Raw genomic sequence first — 22,099 nt, 5'->3', positions numbered from 1 at the left:
TCATAAAAAGTAATTTGAAGAAAGTCTCTGAAAACTCTCTCCCTTCTACAAGCACGGTTTCAATGTCTTCCAATAACGCAAGAACAGCCATGGTTGCTTTTTTTCTAATTTCACACAGTATTTATAGAACATCACATCCTGTTTTTTCTCCCCAATTTCACAGTATCCAATTGTTGTAGTAGCTACTATCTTGTCTCATCGCTACAACTCCCGTACGGGCTCGGGAGAGACGAAGGTTGAAAGTCATGCGTCCTCCGATACACAACCAACCAAGCCGCTGCTTCTTTAACACAGCGCACATCCAACCCGGAAGCCAGCCGCACCAATGCGCCGGAGGAAACACCGTGCACCTGGCCACCTTGGCTAGCGTACACTGCGCCCAGCCCGCCACAGGAGTCGCTGGTGCGCGATGAGACAAGGACACCCCTACCGACCAAGCCCTCCCTAACCCGGGCGACGCTAGGCCAATTGTGCGTCGCCCCACGGACTTCCCGGTCGCGGCCGGTTACGACAGAGCCTGGGCGTGAACCCAGGACTCTGATGCCACAGCTGGCGCTGCGTACAGCGCCCTTAACCACTGCGCCACCCGGGAGGCCCATCACATCCTGTTTTTAATTCAGAACACCTTGCGTCTGGCAATTAATTCCTCACACCTTTAATTGATCATTCCTAACTGCAATACATAATACATAACCAGCAGGAAAATCACTTACATCAAGTCTAGACTTTGCGTAGAGAGAAGATTATTTCCGCGTCAAAGGTTTTATAAATAACTACTTATATGTGGTTTTCTGCGTAAGTCATACTTAAAATCAAAATTGATCGTACGTCCGTTTGAAAAATGAGGCCCCAGGCCTCTCTCTGATTGCAGGCAGAGCGAAATGGCTAGGGGACTGCGGTGACCTCTGTGATGGCAAACTGCCACCCGTTCTGCATTTCTTCTGTGCTACGAAACGAGAGTGTGTTTGGAATCAGTAATAAGACTGGGCGCTTAACAGTGTCTTCAACGTTTGGTTTGGTAGGGTGACCACGGATTGTGAACATGTTTAAGTTCTGGCAGAGCAGGAACCTGAGGAGGGAAAACTAGCCTGAGAATTCTGCTAACACTTCATTACAACTAGGTTGTGAGAAGGTTGGTAATGTCTTTACCTAGTCACTAGCTTACTAATTCACTAGCCTTGTAGTTAGAGTGTCTGCCCTGGCATTGAAAGGTCGTGAGTTCAGAACCTGGCTGAGTCATACCAAAGACTGTAAAATAATGGGACCTGATGCATCTTGACTTTGGCACTCAGCATTAAGGAGATACTGTTGATTGGGGGTAAGGCCCTGTGATAGACTAGCATCCTGTACAGCAGGGGTACTTGTACATCATGCTGCCTCACGCTACAGAAACAGGAGCTAGATGCCTGCACTATTAGCTGTTCTGGCTTGTACAAGCCTGGGACTATAAGGTTCTATCTGCATTTTTTTTTAAATCCAATTATGTCAGAATCTATTTTTGCAGATAGAACCTTATAGTCCAAAGCTCTCGTAGTGACAAAGTTTTACAGACAACACTGTAAAGTTAGAATTTTGGTAAAAACATGGTGACGTATTTTGGCTAGATTTGGTTCCTCTGTCCCTGTGTGGTGTCCTAAATGTGGACTGAGCTCTACAGCCCAGTGTGCACTCTATCATATCTCTCCGGGGGGAGTTGAGGGCCTCTCAGAATATAAACATGGCCATTGAATCTGCTAGTGCTACTTAGCCGTCAGCTAATCTCCCAAGCCAGTTGTTCCAACAGCATCGTTACCAGTCTGAACCCATCTAATTTTATGGCCTCTATAACACAGTAGGAGGGGAAGACTGTGTAGACAGTGAAGAGGAGGAGGCTGGCTTCCAGTGTGATTTAGTACCTGGAGGATCAGCTCCACGTTAGGCCAGCCTCCAGTGCACTCTCTTTATTAGTCTAATTGAAACAGAAACGGCGGGGTGATGATGCTATAACAACACCCCCATGCCTTCGCCCCTGAGCCAGAACCCGCTGCGCTGATACGCCCGCCACAGCCTGCAATAAACCATAAATAAAATGGATAGCAGAGGGGACTGGGCCATGCTCATTGGCTCATTGACTCCGAGGAGCACTTTAACTTTCAAATCGCATGCACTAGAAAGATTAGACAGCAGCCAGCAGCAGGCCTCTTCTCTATGTCTGCATGGCCCACTCTTTCTGGCCTTTTCTCGCCATTGGTTTTTAAGTGTGGGAAGACCCAGCCAGTAAGGCCCAAGACGATAGACCTGGACCCAAGTTTTACACTCAGAGGAGCTCCTGTGAAACGCAGTGTGACTTAAACTGAACTGTACAGCATGTGTCATCATCTCCTCTATGGGTACCCTGTTACAGGCATCATCTCCTCTATGGGTGCCCTGTTACAGGCATCATCTCCTCTATGGTACCCTGTTACAGGCATCATCTCCTCTATGGGTACCCTGTTACAGGCATCCTCTCCTCTATGGTACCCTGTTACAGGCATCATCTCCTCTATGGGTGCCCTGTTACAGGCATCATCTCCTCTATGGTACCCTGTTACAGGCATCCTCTCCTCTATGGGTACACTGTTACAGGCATCCTCTCTTCTATGGGTACCCTGTTACAGGCATCCTCTCCTCTATGGGTATACTGTTACAGGCATCCTCTCCTCTATGGGTACCCTGTTACAGGCATCATCTCCTCTATGGGTACCCTGTTACAGGCATCATCTCTTCTATGGGTACCCTGTTACAGGCATCATCTCCTCTATGGGTACCCTGTTACAGGCATCATCTCCTCTATGGGTACCCTGTTACAGGTATCATCTCCTCTATGGTACCCTGTTACAGGCATCATCTCCTCTATGTACCCTGTTACAGGCATCATCTCCTCTATGGGTACCCTGTTACAGGAGTCATCTCCTCTATGTGTACCCTGTTACAGGCATGACCTCCTCTATGTGTATCCTGTTACAGGCATCATCTCCTCCGTGTACCCTGTTACAAGCATCATCTCCTCTATGTGTACCCTGTTACAGGCATCATCTCCTCTATGTGTACCCTGTTAAAAGCATAATCTCCTCTATGGTACCCTGTTACAGGCATCACCTCCTCTTTGTGTTCCCTGTTACAGGCATCACCTCCTCTATGGGTACCCTGTTACAGGAGTCATCTCCTCTATGGGTACCCTAATACAGGCATCACCTCCTCTATGGCAGGTAGCCCAGCGGTTAAGAGCGTTAGGCCAGAAACTGAAAGGTTGCTGGTTCTAATCCCAGAGCAGGTGAAAAACATCTGTCAATGTGCCCTTGAGCAAGGCAGTTAACCATAATTGCTCCTATAAGTCGCTCTAGATAAGAGCTTTTGCTAAATTACAAAAATGTACCTTGTTATTGGCTTATTAGTGTCACCTGCTAAAACCATATCAAATTCTCTCCACTTCGTGAAAACACTTATCTCCTAGTTGTTGGGTGACACACCTCCCTCCCCCTTGGACACAGAAACGTGTCAGACAGAGACATTTCCCTAGAGAAATCCTGTACCCAGCTCACCAAAGGGTTTTAATTTCTAGGAGGAAGTATTTGGGGTTGGACAACAACGTAAGAGTTGGTTAAGTTAAAAGCTATCTCGCGTTGGTTAAACTAAGAAAATTATTTTGTATTTTGAGACAGGAAAAAGAGACATAAAAATAACAATTTTGCAGTTGCAAGGCTATTTGTCTTTGAGAAAAGACCATAATAACGCTGCTGTGATGACACTTCTATCTTGTATTTAAAACTGAGTAGTTCACAGAGTAGATGAGAGCCCGGTAAGCCTTGATATTTACTGCTGAGACTGACGCTCATAACACCTAGCTGGGTGAATGATGATAGAAGATGGTTTCGGAAGTCATCACTGGTGACTAGATAAATACTAGTCTGAATACTGCTCTAATAGGAAACACAGTCAGATGCCTGCTAGTTCTCTTATCTCTATGTGTGCTTGAGGAATCACAGAGCGAAGCAAACATCTTCCTGAGTGTGTGTGTGGTTGACAGGGCTGAGCCAGGTCAATGGATATGATTTATCACCCTATTTAAGCACTGTACATCAGTGAAAGCTGGTGGCATGAGCCTGTCCTCTTCTAGCTCCTCCGACCAGCCTCCACTGCTGTAATATTTTCTCTACTGAGGAGAGGCAACGTCTCCTTGAGACAGAATCAATGGTGGAGTGCTGCACTGCCTTCCAACAGGCTAACAATGAAGCTGCAACAATTACAGTCAGACACACAGCCTGGAACGAAGTCCACACATATCTCTGTAAATAGCTGGGGATGAGGGGAAAAACACTAACAGTTATTTGTTAAAGATCCACTTGTGGGTCATTCTTGGTATACAGACAGGACAGTACTCCTGGTCCTTATTACATGTTCACAGATTAAAAAAAACAACAAAAAAACAGTACCGTTATTGATCTAGGTCCCTCAGTGGGTATTCAGCCAAGCAATGCATTCTGTTGAGCATGATAAGCATTAGGAAGCCATACTGTATGTGTGTGTAGTGTGTCATGAATGTACCTGTATGAAGAGGCAGAAGGGAGGGCAGATAGGCCTGTTTTATGGCCTCCATTAGGCATATGATGTATTTGATGACTTCTGTAACCGTTAAAGCATTGGTTTCATGCAATCAATTATTGGGCCGACTCTCTTCTCTGTATATATCAATGATGTTGCTCTTGCTGCTGGTGAGTCTCTGATCCACCACTACGCAGACGACACCATTCTGTATACTTCTGGCCCTTCTTTGGACACTGTTAACAAACGTCCAGATGAGCTTCAATGCCATGCAACTCTCCTTCAGTGGCCTCCAACTGCTCTTAAATACAAGTAAAACTAAATGCATGCTCTTCAACTGATCGCTACCTGCTCCTTTCCCGCCCATCCAGCATCACTACTCTGGATGGTTCTGACTTAGAATATGTGGACAACTACAAATACCTTGGTGTCTGGTTAGACTGTAAACTCTCCTTCCAGACTCACATAAAACATCTCCAATCCAAAGTTAAATCTAGAATTGGCTTCCTATTTCACAACAAAGCCTCCTTCACTCATGCTGCCAAACATACCCTCGTAAAACTGACCATCTTACCGATCCTCGACTTTGGCGATGTCATTTACAAAATAGCCTCCAACCCCCTACTCAACAAACTGGGATGCAGTCTATCACAGTTCCATCCGTTTTGTCACCAAAGCCCCATATACTACCCACCACTGAGACCTGTACGCTCTCGTTGGCTGGCCCTCGCTTCATACTCGTCACCAAACCCACTGGCTCCAGGTCATCTACAAGACCCTGCTAGTTAAAGTCTCGTCTTATCTCAGCTCGCTGGTCACCATAGCTGCACCCACCTGTAGCACGCTTTACAGCAGGTATATTTCACTTGTCACCCCCAAAGCCAATTCCTCCCTCCTTTCTCCTTCCAATTCTCTGCTGCCAATGACTGGAATTAACTACTGGAAACACTTATCTCCCTCACTAGCTTTAAGCACCAGCTGTCAGAGCAGCTCACAGATCACTGCACCTGTACATAGCCCATCTATAAATAGCCCAAACAACTACCTCTTCCCCTGCTGTATTTATTTATTTATTTTGCTCCTTTGCACCCCGGTATTTCTACTTTGCACACTCATCTACTGTCAAATCTACCATTCCAGTGTTTTAATTGCTATGTTGTATTTACTTCTCCACCATGGCCTATTTATTGCCTTTACCTCCCTTATCTCACCTCATTTGCTCACATTGTATATAGACTTATTTTTTTAATGTATTATGTATGTTTGTTTTACTCCATGTGTAACTCTGTGTTGTTGTATGTGTCGAACTGCTTTCCTTTATCTTGGCCAGGGTGCAGTTGTAAATGAGAACTTGTTCTCAACTTGCCTACCTGGTTAAATAAAGGTGAAAATAATAACTAAAATAAAATATGACCAGACCAATCCATCATGCTGAGACACTAAAGTTATGCTCTGGAATAACACAGATCCTATAGACATGCACTCTGGTAGGATAGGGTCTATGACCTGTCAGTGTTCATCCTCACACCTCTCTCTAAATATACTTTAGGTTTGGTTCCCCTTCCTCTAAAAGTCTTTATGATGAACAAGAAAGTGTTTTCTGTACTTACACTTTTATTTTGAGTCAGCGTGAACGCTGTTAGTCGCCGTTTGTGTCCAACTCTCATTCTCTCTCTCTCTCATCCTCCCTCTCCCCCTCCCTGTCTCTCTCTTCTCCTCCCCTCCTTCACTCTCTCTCTCTCTTCTCCACCCTCTCCCCCCTCCCTCTCTCTTGTCCCACAGCCTTTGTGTTGAGCTGTACCTTTCCCCAGCGGCCGGTCTGTGGGGATGTGTCTGTGAGCAGCCTCCACTCTGGTGGAGAGGCCTACTTTTACTGTCTGACTGGGTACCAGCTGCAGGGAACCAACACACTGACCTGCCTCAACGCCAGCACCCCCTACTGGAGCGGCACGGAGCCGCAGTGCCACGGTGAGGGCTGGGGGCAGCTAGCTACACACCTCTCACCCCCAAATACCACAATGGGACCAGTAGACCTTGCTATGCACACATACTTTCTCCACAGTTATTGAACATATTAATAGACACAAACACTTTTCTCTTCTCAATCCTTATCACATAGCCTTTCAAAAACAAATTCACATGTGATTTGTCCTGTAACTATTCCTACCAGAGCATCAACACAGTTCTTCCCTCTGCAACAAGTGAGACGTGTAACCACATGAATACGTTGTCCTCGCTGGAGCAGTGAGACCACTTGAATGATCTCACACTCACTCAGCTTAGTGTTGCTCAAAAGTGAATTGGGGTTTAATCATTGTGAGCTGCAGTGTCTGTTGCACTGGGGTGGTGAATGTTAAACAGCCAGCCCTTTTCAGTCAGGCCTCGCCTCTAAGAAGTGAAGCACTAAACAAAACAAGACACGTTTTTGTTGTTGTTCTCAGCCGAACCAAGGACTGCGTCATATTTTCTCTTCCAAGAAGTTCACCTCTTGATTCTGCTTGTATTCGTCTTGCATAACAAGCACAGATTCAGACAGGGTTCAATCCCTGGTGGAGGACCGTTTAGAAGCAGACAGTTTAGATGCAGGATCTCATTTTGGTGCTCAGATGAGCACCAGTGATGAATAGTGAGTGAATGTTTTAGTCCTGGGTTGGAACAATGGGTCTCTACATTGTTTTAACACTGAATGGAGAGCGGGGAGGCTCCCTCCTTGCGTTGGGCATCGTCAAGGCATAGTTTAGAAAATGTGTGGAGAGATTATAAGGATTCTCTCTCCTACCATTCATACAGTGTGTGTGTGTGTGCGTGTGGGTGTGCCTGCGTGCCAGACAGTGGTCCCAGAGCCCACAGCACGGTGTCTGCCAGGGTATGATTACTGATGGCAGGGCAGAGTGCCACAGAGCAGGTTAAGGCTGAGGCTGCTGCTCTGCTTTAATTAAGCCTTGTGTCTACCTAGCTTACCTTCACCTCGTCTGTTGTGATACACTGTTACCAATACCAGACCCACTCTCTCTTTTATTTATTTACACAAGCTCAAATCTTGCTCTTACTCACCACCTCGACTCATTGTGTTCTCCGGATGTATCTCTAGTCATGGTTTCCCAAGGTACTGTATTCTCTGTCGTGACACATTCTGTTTGACTGAGATTTAAGCAAATGTTTCTCCCAGACTAAAATATGTCTCTCTCTCCCTCCTCCTCCCATCCCACCATTCTCCTCTCCTTTTCTCTCATCCCACCCTTCTTATCTTCTGTCCTCTCCTCACATCCCATCCTTCTTTTCTTCTGTCCTCTCTTCCCATCCCATCCTTCTTCTCTCCCTCCTCCTCCCATTCCATCATTCTCTCCTCTCCTCTCCTCTCCTCTCCTCTCCTCTCCTCTCCTCTCCTCTCCTCTCCTCTCCTCTCCTCTCCTCTCCTCTCCTCTCCTCTCCTCTCCTCCCATCCCACCCTTCTCTCCTCCCATCCCACCCTTCTTCTCTCCTCTCATCCCATTTTTCTTCTCTCATCTATCTCATCTTCCTTCTCTCCTCCCATTCCTACTTCATGGGCATCCCAGCTGCCTGTGGTGGCATTGTCCGGAATGCCACGGTCAGCCGCATTGTGTCGCCCGGTTTCCCTGGCAACTACAGCAACAACCTGACGTGCCATTGGCTTCTGGAGGCCCCAGAGGGACAACGAGTGCATGTCCACTTTGAGAAGGTGGCCCTGGCAGAGGACGATGACAGGTGGGATGTTGGTCATGGGGTTCAATTCACTACAGTGTTCAGTCAGACCTGGGTTCAAATAGTATTCATTTTGTTCCAAGTATTTTGAGCTTTGATTAAGTGTGTCCAGCTCCGCTAAAGGATGGGACTAAAAACAAACAATGGATAGGCAAATTGACATCATTTAAGTCAATTGGAGGTGTACTTGTGGATGTATTTCAAGGCCTACCTTCAAACTCAGTGCCTCTTTGCTTGACACCATGGGAAAATATAAATAAATCAGCCAAGACCTCAGAGAAAGAAATTGTAGACAAGTCTGGTTCATCCTTGGGACCAATTCCCAAACTCCTGAAGGTACCACGTTCATCTGTACAAACAATAGTATGCAAGTATAAACTCCATGGGACCACGCAGCCGTCATACCCCCCAGGAAGGAGACGCGTTTTGTCTCCTAAATATGAATGTACTTTGGTGTGAAAAGTGCTAATCAATCCCAGAACAACAGCAAAGGACCTTGTGAAGATGCTGGAGGAAACAGGTACAAAAGTTTCTATATCCACAGTAAAACGAGTCCTATATCGACATAACCTGAAAGGCCACTCATTAAGGAAGAAGCCACTGCTCCAAAACCAGCATAAAAAAAGCCATACTACGGTTTGCAACTGCACATGGGGACAAAGATCGTACTTTTTGGAGAAATGTCCTCTGGTCTGATGAAACAAAAATAGAACTGTTTGGCCGTAATGTCTATCGATGTCACCGCATGAAGAGGCATAAACAGACTCACCCCATCGCGACGCCCCCCAAAGGCTAACTTTCTAGCCCTTGCTGTCTCCTTGCTTGCTAATTCGGCCTGCTAACTGCTAGCTTGTTTAGCCCCGGTCCGCTAACTGCTACCTTGTTTAGCCCCGGCCTACTAACTGTTAGCATGTTAGCACAGGCCTGCTAACCGTCTGAATCGCCGCGTCCCAAACACTCACTGGACCCATATTTACCCATACTCTTTCCGATTTTTAATTTGTTTATACCTTCCGGTAACCTGCCTCACCCAATGTGATACGGAATCGCTATTATTTTTAATTTTTAGAACACACTCAAGAACCTCCAGAAGCTAACCAGCTAACTAGCTACAAGCTATTTAGTCATTGTTTGCCACTGCTAGCGGCTTTTACCTTACCTGGATAATACTCGCCAGTCCAGCTTCCCTGCCCCATCCACCGCTGCCCCCTGGACACTGATCACTTGGCTACATAGCTGATGCATGCTGGACTGTCCATTAATCACGGTACTCCATTCTGCTTGTTATTGTTTTATCTGTCGGCCCCAGCTGCACTCAGGCTCTGTGTGTAGTTAATCCGACCCTCCCTGCCTAGTCAACGCCATTTTACCTGCTGTTGTTGTGCTAGCTGATTAGCTGTTGTTGTCTCACCTACTGTTTTAGCTACTGTTTTAGCTAGCTCTCCCAATTCAACACCTGTGATTACTGTATGCCTCGCTGTATGTCTCTCTCAAATGTCAATATGCCTTGTATACTGTTGTTCAGGTTAGTTATCATTGTCTTAGTTTACAATGGAGCCCCTAGTTCCACTCTTCATACCCCTGATACCTCCTTTGTCCCACCTCCCACACATGCGGTGACCTCACCCATTACAACCAGCATGTCCAGAGATACAACCACTCTCATCATCACCCAGTGCCTGGGCTTACCTCCGCTGTACCCGCACCCCACCATACCACTGTCGGCGCATTATGCCCTGAATATATTCTACCATGCCCAGAAATCTGCTCCTTTTATTCTCTGTCCCCAACGCTCTAGGCGACCAGTTTTGATAGCCTTTAGCCGCACCCTCATTCTACTCCTCCTCTGTTCCGCGGGTGATGTGGAGGTAAACCCAGGCCCTGCATGTCCCCAGGCACCCTCATTTGTTGACTTCTGTGATCGAAAAAGCCTTGGTTTCATGCATGTCAACATCAGAAGCCTCCTCCCTAAGTTTGTTTTACTCACTGTTTTAGCACACTCTGCTAACCCTGATGTCCTCGCTGTGTCTGAATCCTGGCCACCAAAAATTCTGAGATTTCCATACCCAACTATAACATTTTCCGTCAAGATAGAACTGCCAAAGGGGGAGGAGTTGCAGTTTACTGCAGAGATAGCCTGCAAAGGTCCATACCCAAACAGTTCGAACTACTCACTGTTGCCGCCTGCTACCGACCCCCCTCAGCTCCCAGCTGTGCCCTGGACACCATTTGTGAATTGATCGCCCCCCATCTAGCTTCAGAGTTTGTTCTGTTAGGTGACCTAAACTGGGATATGCTTAACACCTCGGCAGTCCTACAATCTAAGCTAGATGCCCTCAATCTCACACAAATAATCAAGGAACCCACCAGGTACAACCTTAAATCTGTAAACAAGGGCACCCTCATAGACGTCATCCTGACCAACTGGCCCTCCAAATACACCTCCGCTGTCTTCAACCAGGATCTCAGCGATCACTGCCTCATTGCCTGTATCCGCTACGGAGCCGCAGTCAAACGACCACCCCTCATCACTGTCAAACGCTCCCTAAAACACTTCTGTGAGCAGGCCTTTCTAATCGACCTGGCCCGGGTATCCTGGAAGGACATGGACCTCATCCCGTCAGTTGAGGATGCCTGGTCATTCTTTAAAAGTAACTTCCTCACCATTTTAGATAAGCATGCTTTCAATTGAATTGACTAGGACATGCTTATTTGAGTTGAGATAATGTTGTTTTTATGAGTGGTAGCCACTGTGTCTGGAGACAATAACAAATGGACTTTTAATGAGGTAAGTAGGCTAGCTCCTCAGCTGTACTGAAATATATCATTGGTCTTATATGCAGAACAGTCAAGCCCGATGCTGTACGACCGTATCACATTCCTTCCTGTTGCTTCATCTCATTAGGAACGTGCCCACTACGCATATTACGAGGTCTTAGAAATCCAACCAGGTACTGATGTGTTTTCATTTCTCTCTTTCAGGCTTCTGATCAAAAATGGGAACAACATTGATTCTCCTCCGCTGTATGACTCATATGAGGTGGAGTACCTGCCCAACGAGGGCCTGGTGAGCACCTCCAGATCCCTCTTCATAGAGCTCACCACTGACAGTGCAGGCACCTCCACCGGCATCGCCATCAGATACCAAGGTAGACACATGGTCACGCCCTGACCTTAGAGATCCTTGTTATTCTCTGTGTTTGGTTAGGTTTGGTTAGGAGCCTATCATTGTCTCTGACTGGGGATCATACTTAGGTAGCCCTTTTCCCCACTTTCAGTTGTGGGATCTTATTTTCTGTTTAGTGTCTGTGCCTGACGGAATTGTTTGCTTTCGTGTTTTGTCGTTGTTATTTTGTTTTTTGGTGTCATCAATAAAAACACGATGTACGCGTACCACGCTGCGCCTTGGTCTCCTTCTCCCAACGAGAGCCAAATCACACATCCCCAAGGGAGCTAACGCAAGTCTTCAGGTCTCGGTTACCCCTAGCCCCCCCTTTGACCTTCTCCATCTCACAGAGACCCATCCAGGTCATGGCACCAATGTTACTAACTGGGGTAGAAGGCAGGTTCCCTGTGTGCCACACGACTAGGCATGGGTATCTAACACAAGTCTTCAGGTCTTTGGAAAGGGTACTTGGCTATGAAAAGCCAACTGACATTTACTTCTGAGGTAATGACCTGTTGCACTCTCTACAACAACTGTAATTATTACTTGACCCTGCTGGTCATCTATGAATGTTTGAACATCTTGAAGAACAATCTGGCCTAAATGGGCATGTATTCTTATAATCTCCACCTACCACAGCCAGAAGAGGACTGGCCACCCCTCAGAGCCTGGTTCCTCTCTAGGTTTCTTCCTAGGTTCTTGCCTTTCCAGGGAGTTTTTCCTAGCCACCATGCTTCTACATCTGCATTGCTTGCTGTTTGGGGTTTTAGACTGGGTTTCTGTATAGCACTTGTGACATCGACTGATGTAAAAAGGGCTTTATAAATACATCTAATTGATTTGATTGACACTCAAGGATACTCAAACTTCCCTCGCATACAGTCCAGCAGTGTAAAATTAGTGGAGATAAAAACTGTTGTTTAAGAAATGCATCGCGCAGACTCCTCCAGGCACCGGTGTGGAAAAAAGACACTGCCCTCTCCTCTTCTTTCCCTCCTATAAATACTTGGAATGGAATTAAGTGAAACATAACATAACAAGTGACCAGTTTGGCTTCAAACTCTTAAATGTTACATTTTTCTCTACGCTCATCCCCAGTCATCCTCTCTACTTATGTGGCAATTCATAGGTGGATTTTCAAAGGGCTATTCAGAGCTTGGAGTCAGAGCCACATCACAGGTCCTGGAGTCATTATCAAATCAGATCAATGTAATCTGTATTGGGCTTCAATTTACTGTAGCAAATGGGATTACGCTGTAAGAGAGCAGCGCTGCTTATCCTAATGGACCGTGTGTGGGTTGTCTTTAACAGCATTACCCTGTTCAATCTGACACCGTGTATAACTGCTTTAATAGTGCTCCTCTCATCCTGAAACCATTACATGTCAGTCAGTGGGTTGAAGCAGCAGACCACCAATTAAATGTACCTCTGGGTCTGCTCCGTCTCTGATAGGCAGCGAGCTAGCGAGCGGCTCGCTATCTGCAAAGTCAATGGCCCGCTGCCTATGGCAGACATGGGGCTCAGTGACACAGTCTGGCCTTTTTTCTGTGGTTGATCCACATATTCTCTCCTTCACAGCGTTTGCAGTGGGCCACTGCTATGAGACGTTTGTCAAGTACGGTAACTTCACCAGTAATGACAGCACGTGGGCAGTGGGGACGGTGGTAGAGTTCACCTGTGACCCTGGCTACACCCTGGAGCAGGGCTCTGTCATCATTGAGTGCATGGACCACAACAACCCCCAGTGGAACGAGACTGAGCCCGCCTGCAGAGGTATGCTGTGTGTTTTGGTTCTGTGTAGGAAATGAGCCATATGATATTGTTGCACAGAGTATTTTTGCTTACTGTGTGTGTGTGTGTGTGTGTGTGTGTGTGTGTGTGTGTGTGTGTGTGTGTGTGTGTGTGTGTGTGTGTGTGTGTGTGTGTGTGTGTGTGTGTGTGTGTGTGTGTGTGTGTGTGTGTGTGTGTGTGTGTGTGTGTGTGTGTGTGTGTGTGTGTGTGTGTGTGTGTGTGTGTGTGTGTGTGTTACAGCTGTTTGCAGTGGAGAGATGACTGACTCTGCTGGAGTGGTCCTGTCTCCTAACTGGCCGGAGGCCTACGATAGCGGCCAGGACTGCATCTGGGGGATTCACGTGGAGGAAGACAGGAGGATCATGCTAGACATCCAAGTGTACGTATCTTAATTATCTCTTCCGTTCTACACTATAGATTCTCCTGAACATTGGATATAACATTTTATGTCGACGCAGAAAAAGGATGTTAGCTATGGGAACCCTTTAAAACAAGGTCCTGGCTGCACATCCCCTTCCCATAGCAGTTCAAGTGGAGGACGCTCCACCACAGAATAGCTCTAACCTTTGTAAGAATATTGACCCTCACACGAGCTCTACAGCAGATCTCTACACTCAGATCATTAGGAGAAGCTTTACAGCTGATGTACAAACACGGCCCTGACTTCAAACAGAAACTGCCAGTGCAAAAAACTACCCCACTGTGACTGGTTAAACAAATCACAAGAGAAAAGGGCTGAAGATAAAATAATATGTTGCTCTTGGATGGGAAACATCAGTAGCAGCAGACAAAGGTTAATTACCAGCTGGAAAGGAAACTAATTATTTCACAGGGGTTCGGACAGAGGTGGTGTGTGTATGTTCTGCTGAATCAGATAGGTTGACTTGAGCAGAGCAGGGGAGAGGAGCGAGAGTTTTCCTTGATAGTGATGTCAGGTGAAGGCTGGGAACAGAAGACCCTGCTGTGTCAGACCCTGATAGATTAACCATGCGTACAATCATTTGGCTTCCTAAATTAAGAACTGGCTCATTTGCATATGTTGTCTCTCTTGCTCTTTTCTCTTCCCTCTCTCTTCGGAACGCCTCAACTGTGGTTGTACATTCTGAAGCATTGTAATAAATGGCATCCTCCATGTTTGGTACAAGAAGCTGTAAAAATAATGAATTTCCTATTAATTTAGAGGGGACGCGATTTGGGCAGATATGACTTTCAGGGACACTGGTGAAAAGCGTTCAGCTCAACCTTGGAGCGTTGATGAGAATTCAGCCTGAGTGTGCATGTGGGTGAGACAGAGAGAAGGCTATCTAAGGATAATCTACAGGATTTCCTCCCCGTTTCCTCCAGTTTTGATGTGAACATCAATACCAGCACACACTGAGAGGTGAACAAGGGGAAATATGAGAACCTAACATCTGCAATCTCAGTTTAACGACATCACTCAAACCACTGTTATCCTTCAGTATATCCTCAAAGAAAGCATTCAGTCTCTGATCATAGTGATGAAACCAGGGTTGCACAAAGCGTGATTGTGCTTGGAGCACAGTCACTGATAATCTGAACACACAGACTCTCGTGCCATGAACCTGCATATACCATGCCTGATGCCTCCCTCTTGGCCCACTAGTCACGCCAGCATTCTGAAACACCATTGCACAGTGTGCCTTCCTAAAGCTCGTTACCAGGATTTAGGAACACTTTACCACGATAATGAGAACAATCTCATTCTTCTATAGTCATTCATCACTGCCCAGTGTCCTGTTCACCGCTCCCACAATCACACAGGACCAGGGGCCCTAATGACGGCTGGGACACTCATTCAGGGGAACTACCAATGACGACTGGTAAATCCCGACCAACTAGGAGTACTAGCTAGGCGCTCGTTAAGAGCTCAGGTGCAGGAGATGGGGTTGTGAACGACATGCAGGTGTGGAGGATGGTACACCTGGGGTGTAGTTCAGCAGCCTAAGTTCAGACGCTCCAAATGTTGACGGAGGGGTCCAACATCTAAATAGTGTTTAGGAGTGTATGGGAATGAAAATAGGCTGTGCCTCTGCCTTGATGAACTTTGATTATCAGAAATACACATTCTGAATAAACACCTGCACACAAACACGCATGCATGTGACCTTCAGCAGTTCTAGTTAATGTGCATGCATACATTCACATACACACACATACTGAAATAGTTTGCAAGTTAAATAGGATTTGAAAGATAGACAGTGATTCTGGTAGTTCCATATTGGCTTCCATTAAAGTGTGCTTTGCCTTTGGTGAGAATTTAGTGAAAAGAGCGACAGGATATTTTATGCATCGATGCATCAAATATTAGTTATAGCACTTATCTTGATTAGGTTTGTCTCCCAGGGCTGGAAGTTGGCAGGAGAACTCATTGGCTTATTCCATCACAAGTATCGCTGATAAGTGTGTTGACTCTGAGCCTGCTAGTCTGGAGTATGTTAGCCTAGCACTGAGAGTTGAGTCTGAGTGAAAGGCAGTGGATCTGGATCCCCGTCCAGCCAAGATCTCACAAGCCAGAGAGGAGAGAACTAGAAACAGGATTTTCCATCAGAACGTTCATTCAGGTTTGGGAACTAAGAGGTGCAGGAGTGAGATAAAAGGAGAATGGTCTAATGACCATTGGGGAGCCATCATGACACCCAAATGACTGTGTTTAGTCTAATTGTGATTTTTATTGAGGGGTATTAATTTTGCTCAAACTAGTTTGAAACTTGTACTGGACATAAATGTCAAGTTCTCTCAGTGGTGGAGAAAAGCAAATGCGGGTACAGATGAGGAGTTGTCTGAGATAATGCATTGTGAAGGAACATGGTGGCAGGCATGTGGGCCTGTGAGCCGAGTCAATCTGAGCCTGTGTTTGAATTACACTAAATCAAATCACTGCCACACAATAGAAAGCATGATTGATTTTCTCTGCAGATATGGCAGCACAGCTATGCAAAGGCTTGTTTAACTCGATCACAACTAATTTTATGCAAGCTGATACAATTTCTCAATCTGTCCCGCTCTGTTGAGGTGAGATGCATTTTCAATAGTCAATGAATTACTGCAGATGTAGCTTTTTCTAGAGTTGCAATACAGATGCATCGGCAGAAAATATCCACTGGGCACACACTGGTTGAATCAACATAGTTTCCACATCATTTCAATGAAATTTATCCAAAGTGGAATAGTTGTTGAATTGATGTCTGGGCCCAGTGGGTAGGCTAAGCTGTGCGGATATTTCATTAGTCTGAAACACCTGATCTTTGCCAAGACGTGTGTGCATCATATCTTCAATGTCTTGAAACTGAACTCCGTTCACAGAGTGTAAGTTTACAAGACAGACATTTTTACACTCTGTTATTCATGTCATACAATACACTACTGACACACAACTGCATTACAGCACCAACTGTCTTTATTGCCAAATTTTTCTGTATTTTTTTTCTGTTAAACTCCAAAGTGATTAATAGTACAATTGCTTGCCTTTTAATGAGTTTTATTAGGAACCATTTGTGATTAATTAGAGACAGGAAAGAGTAACTTGTCACTTCCCTATTCTGGCGGAGAGTCATTTCCTCCCTACTTCACATCCCGTCCTGGTGCTTAAGGAGAAGGCTCTGTCTCAGGTGACACATTTAAACAATAGTAAAAAAAAAATTAAGTGACAAATTACCACATAGCTCTATTTTCTTGTCAGTAGAGCTATGGCGCTCCAAAGTAAATGGGAAAATTAAACAGAACGTCTCAAAGCAAGAAAAGTATTTTAGTGAGGGTGCATTCAAGTTTTTAAAACAGATACAGGAAACAAAGACAAAGAAACTATAGGACAAATGAGCTAGTAATGTGAGAGTGTGCGTGAAGGCCAATTCATTGTGCACAGTGAAATATATTTTCCTTCTTGGTGCTCCAGCCTCAATATAGGGAAGAACGACCTGCTGACATTCTATGATGGTGATGACCTGACTGCTACGGTGCTGGGCCAGTACGGTGGCTCACGGCCACACTTCAAAATCTACACCTCCATGGCCGACGTCACCATCCAATTCCAGTCTGACCCGGCAACCAACATCTACGGCTATGGCAACGGCTTTGTGGTGCACTTCTTTGGTAAGACCCCGGAGTGAGTTACGAGAGTGTGTGAACAGAGAGTTGAAGAGCTAGACGGCCAGTGAAGAGGGGAGATGAGTAAGGAGGAGGAGAGTTCTAGAGGGTTCAGGAGGAGGAGACACTCTTCCATGGTCAGAGGGGCCCCTTCCATCAGCACGGTCGGCACGAAACCAGAGCGGAGCCAACCCATAAAGCAGACATCTGATAAGATGCAGCGAGAGAGAAGAGTGAGTGAAAGAGAGAGGAGGAAGGGAGAGAGAGAGAGTGAGAGGGGAGGGGGAGGAGAGAGAGGGGAGGGTGAGGAGAGAGGGGGGGGCAGAGAGAGGGGGGGTGTGGAGGAGAGAGAGGGGGGGTGGGGAGGAGAGAGAGGGGGGGTGGGGAGAGAGAGAGAGGAGGGTGGGGAGGAGAGAGAGGGGGGGTGGGGAGAGAGAGAGAGAGAGAGAGAGAGAGAGAGAGAGAGAGAGAGAGAGAGAGAGAGATTGAGAGAGAGAGAGAGAGAGAGAGAGAGAGGTGGTTTTGTAGTCTGTTCATGCCTTTAACTGAGAGGGAAAGAAAGGCCCAGCCAAGTGGTGCAGCTGTCTGGTATTGTGCCCGTCAGAGGCCCAAACACAATTACTGCGTGTGTTTGTCTACATTAGCCTCATCTGCAGGGTGCCCTGCCCTCTCTGGCTTCTGCTGTGGCTAGAACAGGGACAACCATGCTGCCTGGCAGATAGAGTTCCCCATGCGTGGTACTTTTCACACTAGATTGAAATTCCAACAAAATGGATGTCCTCTATTGAGTTTGTCCTGAGATTCATTCATTTGAATGCAAAACCACACCACTCCAGCTCTGTAAAGTAGTTGCCTTTTTTCTCTCGCTCTCTTTCTCTCTCCCTCCTTCGTGGATACAGAGGTACCTCGTAACGACACGTGTCCGGAGCTCCCAGAGATCACCAACGGATGGAAGAGCACCTCCCACCCTGAGCTGGTCCATGGCACAGTGGTCACCTACCAGTGCTACCCAGGTTTCCAGCTGGTGGGCACAGAGCTGCTCATGTGCCAGTGGGACCTGACCTGGAGCGGAGACCTGCCCAGCTGTGAGAGAGGTGAATACCACACACACACACACCTGCATACAAAAGGTGCATTGTAGGTGTGAGAGGCAGTTTCAGTTAAGGCAGGCTAAAGCAGAGGCTGATGGGTAACAACATTCACTGCTTTCCTGAAAACACAACCCTTTTTCTCTATAAACCGATTTATCAGTGAGTTGAATAGGGTCTGTGTTCTAGCTCCTCCACACATTACTCCTGTTTTATCCAGATAAACTGGATGCTGTGGAGTAGAGACAGGATAGTGTGACAGAGTGTCCTTGGTCCTGATCCCGTCCCACACAGTGACAGGCACGGCATCACTGACCGGTAACAGGACACAGGGGTTTGGAGCCTCATTTGGACGTCTGTCACATAAACATTATTACCACACTGACCCCTATCCTACTGGGCCCAGGATTGGGTTTGTGGTTTGCTGCTGTGAGAGACTGAGACACAGAGATGATCTCTTTATTCTCCAGCTTAGAAAAAGGCACCACTCTGGCCGCATCGGATAACCACAAATAAGCAGTGACAAATACTAATAATATAATAAAATTGTATTGTATTCACTGCACATGAGTAAGCTCTGTTTTTTCTGTCTGTCTGTCTGTCTGTCTGTCTGTCTGTCTGTCTGTCTGTCTGTCTGTCTGTCTGTCTGTCTGTGTGTGTGTCTGTCTGTCTGTGTGTCTGTGTGTCTGTGTGTCTGTGTGTCAGTGCTGTTGTGTGCCGACCCAGGTACTGTGGAGCACAGTCGAAGGGTGATGTCCGGCCCGCGTTTCACTGTAGGCTCCACAGTCCAGTACATCTGCAACAAGGGCTACACCCTCTCTGGAAACAGCCTGCTCTCCTGCTACAACCACGGCTCCTCCGGACCTAAGTGGAGTGAGAGGCTACCCAAATGTGTTTGTATGTACCCCCTGGACTTAAGCCTGATAACACGTATCCATCATACACACTTCCCAGCTAGCACATGGTTCCTTGGATGTTCTGGGAACATACATTTTTGGTTTCCCATTGGTTCTGGGAATGACGTTGGTAAAACTGAAAGTTTTTTAAACGTTTTGAGAATGGAAGTGGAAATTTTGCCCGTTCTGGGAACATACATTTTAGGTTGCAGGGAGATTCTGAGAATGTTTTGCTATGGTTCCCTAAAAGTTTTCCTGGGAGGTTTTATTATCTTAGATTTGCAGTTTTATAAACTGTTCTTCATCCTGTAAGCATTACATGTCATCGCAGGAATTTTGATAGTGGACATTTTGATGGGCTCCCGAGTGGCGCAGCAATCTAAGGCACTGCATCTCAGTGCTAGAGGCTTCACTACAGATCCTGGTTTGATTCCAGGCTGTATCACAACCGTCCGTGATTGGGAGTCCAATAGGGCGGCGAACATTTTGCCCAGCGTCGTCCGGGTTTGGCCGGGGTGGGCCGTCATTGTAAATAAGAATTGTTTTTTAACTGACTTGTCTAGTTAAATAAAGGTTAAATAAATAAAAATAAAACAGGGCTGCAGGCTAGAAGGTTGAGAGTTCGCAGGATACAAGTATTTCCCTAAAAGTTGTCTGGGTTTAAACATCTACTATTGTACAGGAAGTTAATAGCTTAATCAATTGATAGTGACAGAATTAGATTACTTCCCAAGCAAAGTTTGCCATTATCTTAAATAAAAAGGTAGGCCTATGGTATACCCTCTCATACCCCCTCAATTTGAGTCTTTGTTTTAACTTAGCCTACCCCTGTGTCAGTGAAGGGCTGTTATTTAAAGAGTGTATGGTGGGTGGAGGAATTGACTGACAAATCTATTCAGTTTGAGCCTAATGTCATCTGTCAAACAGGTAGGCCTACCTCTTATTTCTTAACTAGGAAGAAATAGGCTCCAACACAAAGCCCTCTTGTTGTTAGTAAAGTCTAATTAAAATGAAGACTGTTTAAATTAATTATGCCTACTCAAATTTGCCTACTTTCAGCACCACGAGCTGTCCATTTCCAATTGATTGTGCTACGGCTGCTGCTTCAAGTTTCAGCACCACGATGAAAGTTACTTGAATCTGGCTTATTGTGAAGTCAATACCTCTCATAAATACATCTTGGGCAAGAAACATTGTTTTTATTCAAATCAATTATGGTAGTAGGAAGCTATCAAAGTTGATCTCCGTGCTTCACGCTCTCCTTCTCAAACTGAACAGAACATAGGCTATAGGCTAGTCTGTGCGCAAGCTGTGCAGCAATCTTACAAATACGGCTTTGCTCTGTGCTTCTCTGAGCATGCACTTCATAGCCTGTAGGCAATGGATCATTTGATTGAGACCACACTAAATAGCCTATAGGCAGAATTGATATTGCGCGCCCAGCGGAGAATCAGAGATGAGGGGCAGCATTGGGCACACATCGATATGTAGCCTAATAAGCAACTAATTCTACAACCCTGAGAAATATTGAAATTTCATCAATTACAAAGTACATGATCGTCCCCTGGACTAGATTCAAAAAATACTGAAATTGTAAAAACATGACCCTCCCCCATTTTCCTCCAGATAACCATTCTGTACATTTCTATCAGTCCCTTTAAGCATTAATCATGCAAGATTTTTTATTATTTTTTATTGCGGCATGGTGTCAGTGAGATTCAAACCTATGATCTTCTGTTCTCTATCCATGGAATTAGTACCTCGTCACCAGGATGGAGCCAGCATGCCATGTTTTATTTTACTTATACAAGAATTTGTTCTTAACTGACTTGCCTAGTTAAATAAAGGTTAAATAAAAATAAAAATTCTAAATAAATACAAAGCTGTTAATTTTAGTCTATTCAAACAGACCCCATTTCAAAGGAAACAAGTACTTCATTAAAAGTGCAATATGCAGGAATTGCAGCGCCATTTACTGGTTGCTAAAATTCGAATAATTCGCCTAATTTCAGTTTATGTGACAAAACAAGCCCTCAGAGTGTAGAGAATCAGTGTACCAACTGTATTTTCAGTTGTTTGAAGCTGGTGTACAAAACCTAAAGTAAATGCAAAAATGAAACTTAAGAATGGGAAGTTAAAAACAGGTTAGATACAAAAATGTAAAAGCATAGAAATAGCGCACATAGAACTGATCTACCGCTTTTAGACATGCTTCCAATGAAAATGACAGATCTATAACTCACATTTCTATATACATTTGGTCAGGTCGCCCCCAAAAAGTTACATTGTTTTTGCATATTTTACTTTCGATTTTGTACACCTGCTTCAAATAACTGAAAATACAGTATTTTTTGTAATTGAAAATATATTTCACAGCGGTTTAGATGGTACGATGATTCGCTACACGATACATTGCTTGTTTTGTCACAAAAACTGAAATTATGCAAAATGTTGGATATTGCACCTTTAACATTCTCTGAACGTTCTGAGAACATTATTTTAAATAGAACCATGAGGAAACCTGTAGAAAATGTTGTGCTGAAGTACTGAAATTCCCACAGAAGAAAGTTGTTTCTTAACGTTCTGAGAACATTACTTTAAATAGAACCATGAGGAAAAGCTATGCTGAAATACAGAAATTTCCACCTGGTTTTCAGAACGTTATATACTAGCTAGATTGGCAGTTTTACTAGCTGTTTAGAAAAATAAATGATATGATGCCTGTGTGTGTGTGTGTGTGTGTGTGTGTGTGTGTGTGTGTGTGTGTGTGT

General features: G+C 45.4%; 1 protein-coding gene across 1 annotated transcript in view; it reads left to right on the top strand.

Annotated features, from left to right (window-relative positions):
* LOC139385543 (seizure protein 6-like) overlaps positions 1-22,099 on the top strand; it is a 136,683-nt gene that overhangs the window by 113,257 nt on the left and 1,327 nt on the right. The window contains exons 5-12 of the mRNA XM_071130689.1: positions 6,343-6,528; positions 8,118-8,286; positions 11,266-11,432; positions 13,028-13,222; positions 13,481-13,619; positions 17,154-17,350; positions 18,244-18,438; positions 19,138-19,329. Of these exons, the coding sequence (XP_070986790.1) occupies positions 6,343-6,528; positions 8,118-8,286; positions 11,266-11,432; positions 13,028-13,222; positions 13,481-13,619; positions 17,154-17,350; positions 18,244-18,438; positions 19,138-19,329 (1,440 nt within the window). The remainder of the gene's footprint in view (positions 1-6,342; positions 6,529-8,117; positions 8,287-11,265; positions 11,433-13,027; positions 13,223-13,480; positions 13,620-17,153; positions 17,351-18,243; positions 18,439-19,137; positions 19,330-22,099) is intronic.

This window comes from Oncorhynchus clarkii, chromosome 27 (assembly GCF_045791955.1).
Source record: "Oncorhynchus clarkii lewisi isolate Uvic-CL-2024 chromosome 27, UVic_Ocla_1.0, whole genome shotgun sequence".
In the NCBI taxonomy this organism is placed as follows: domain Eukaryota; kingdom Metazoa; phylum Chordata; class Actinopteri; order Salmoniformes; family Salmonidae; genus Oncorhynchus; species Oncorhynchus clarkii.
Note: the sequence above shows the minus strand (reverse complement) of the source record. Positions and strands in the feature narration are given on the sequence as shown.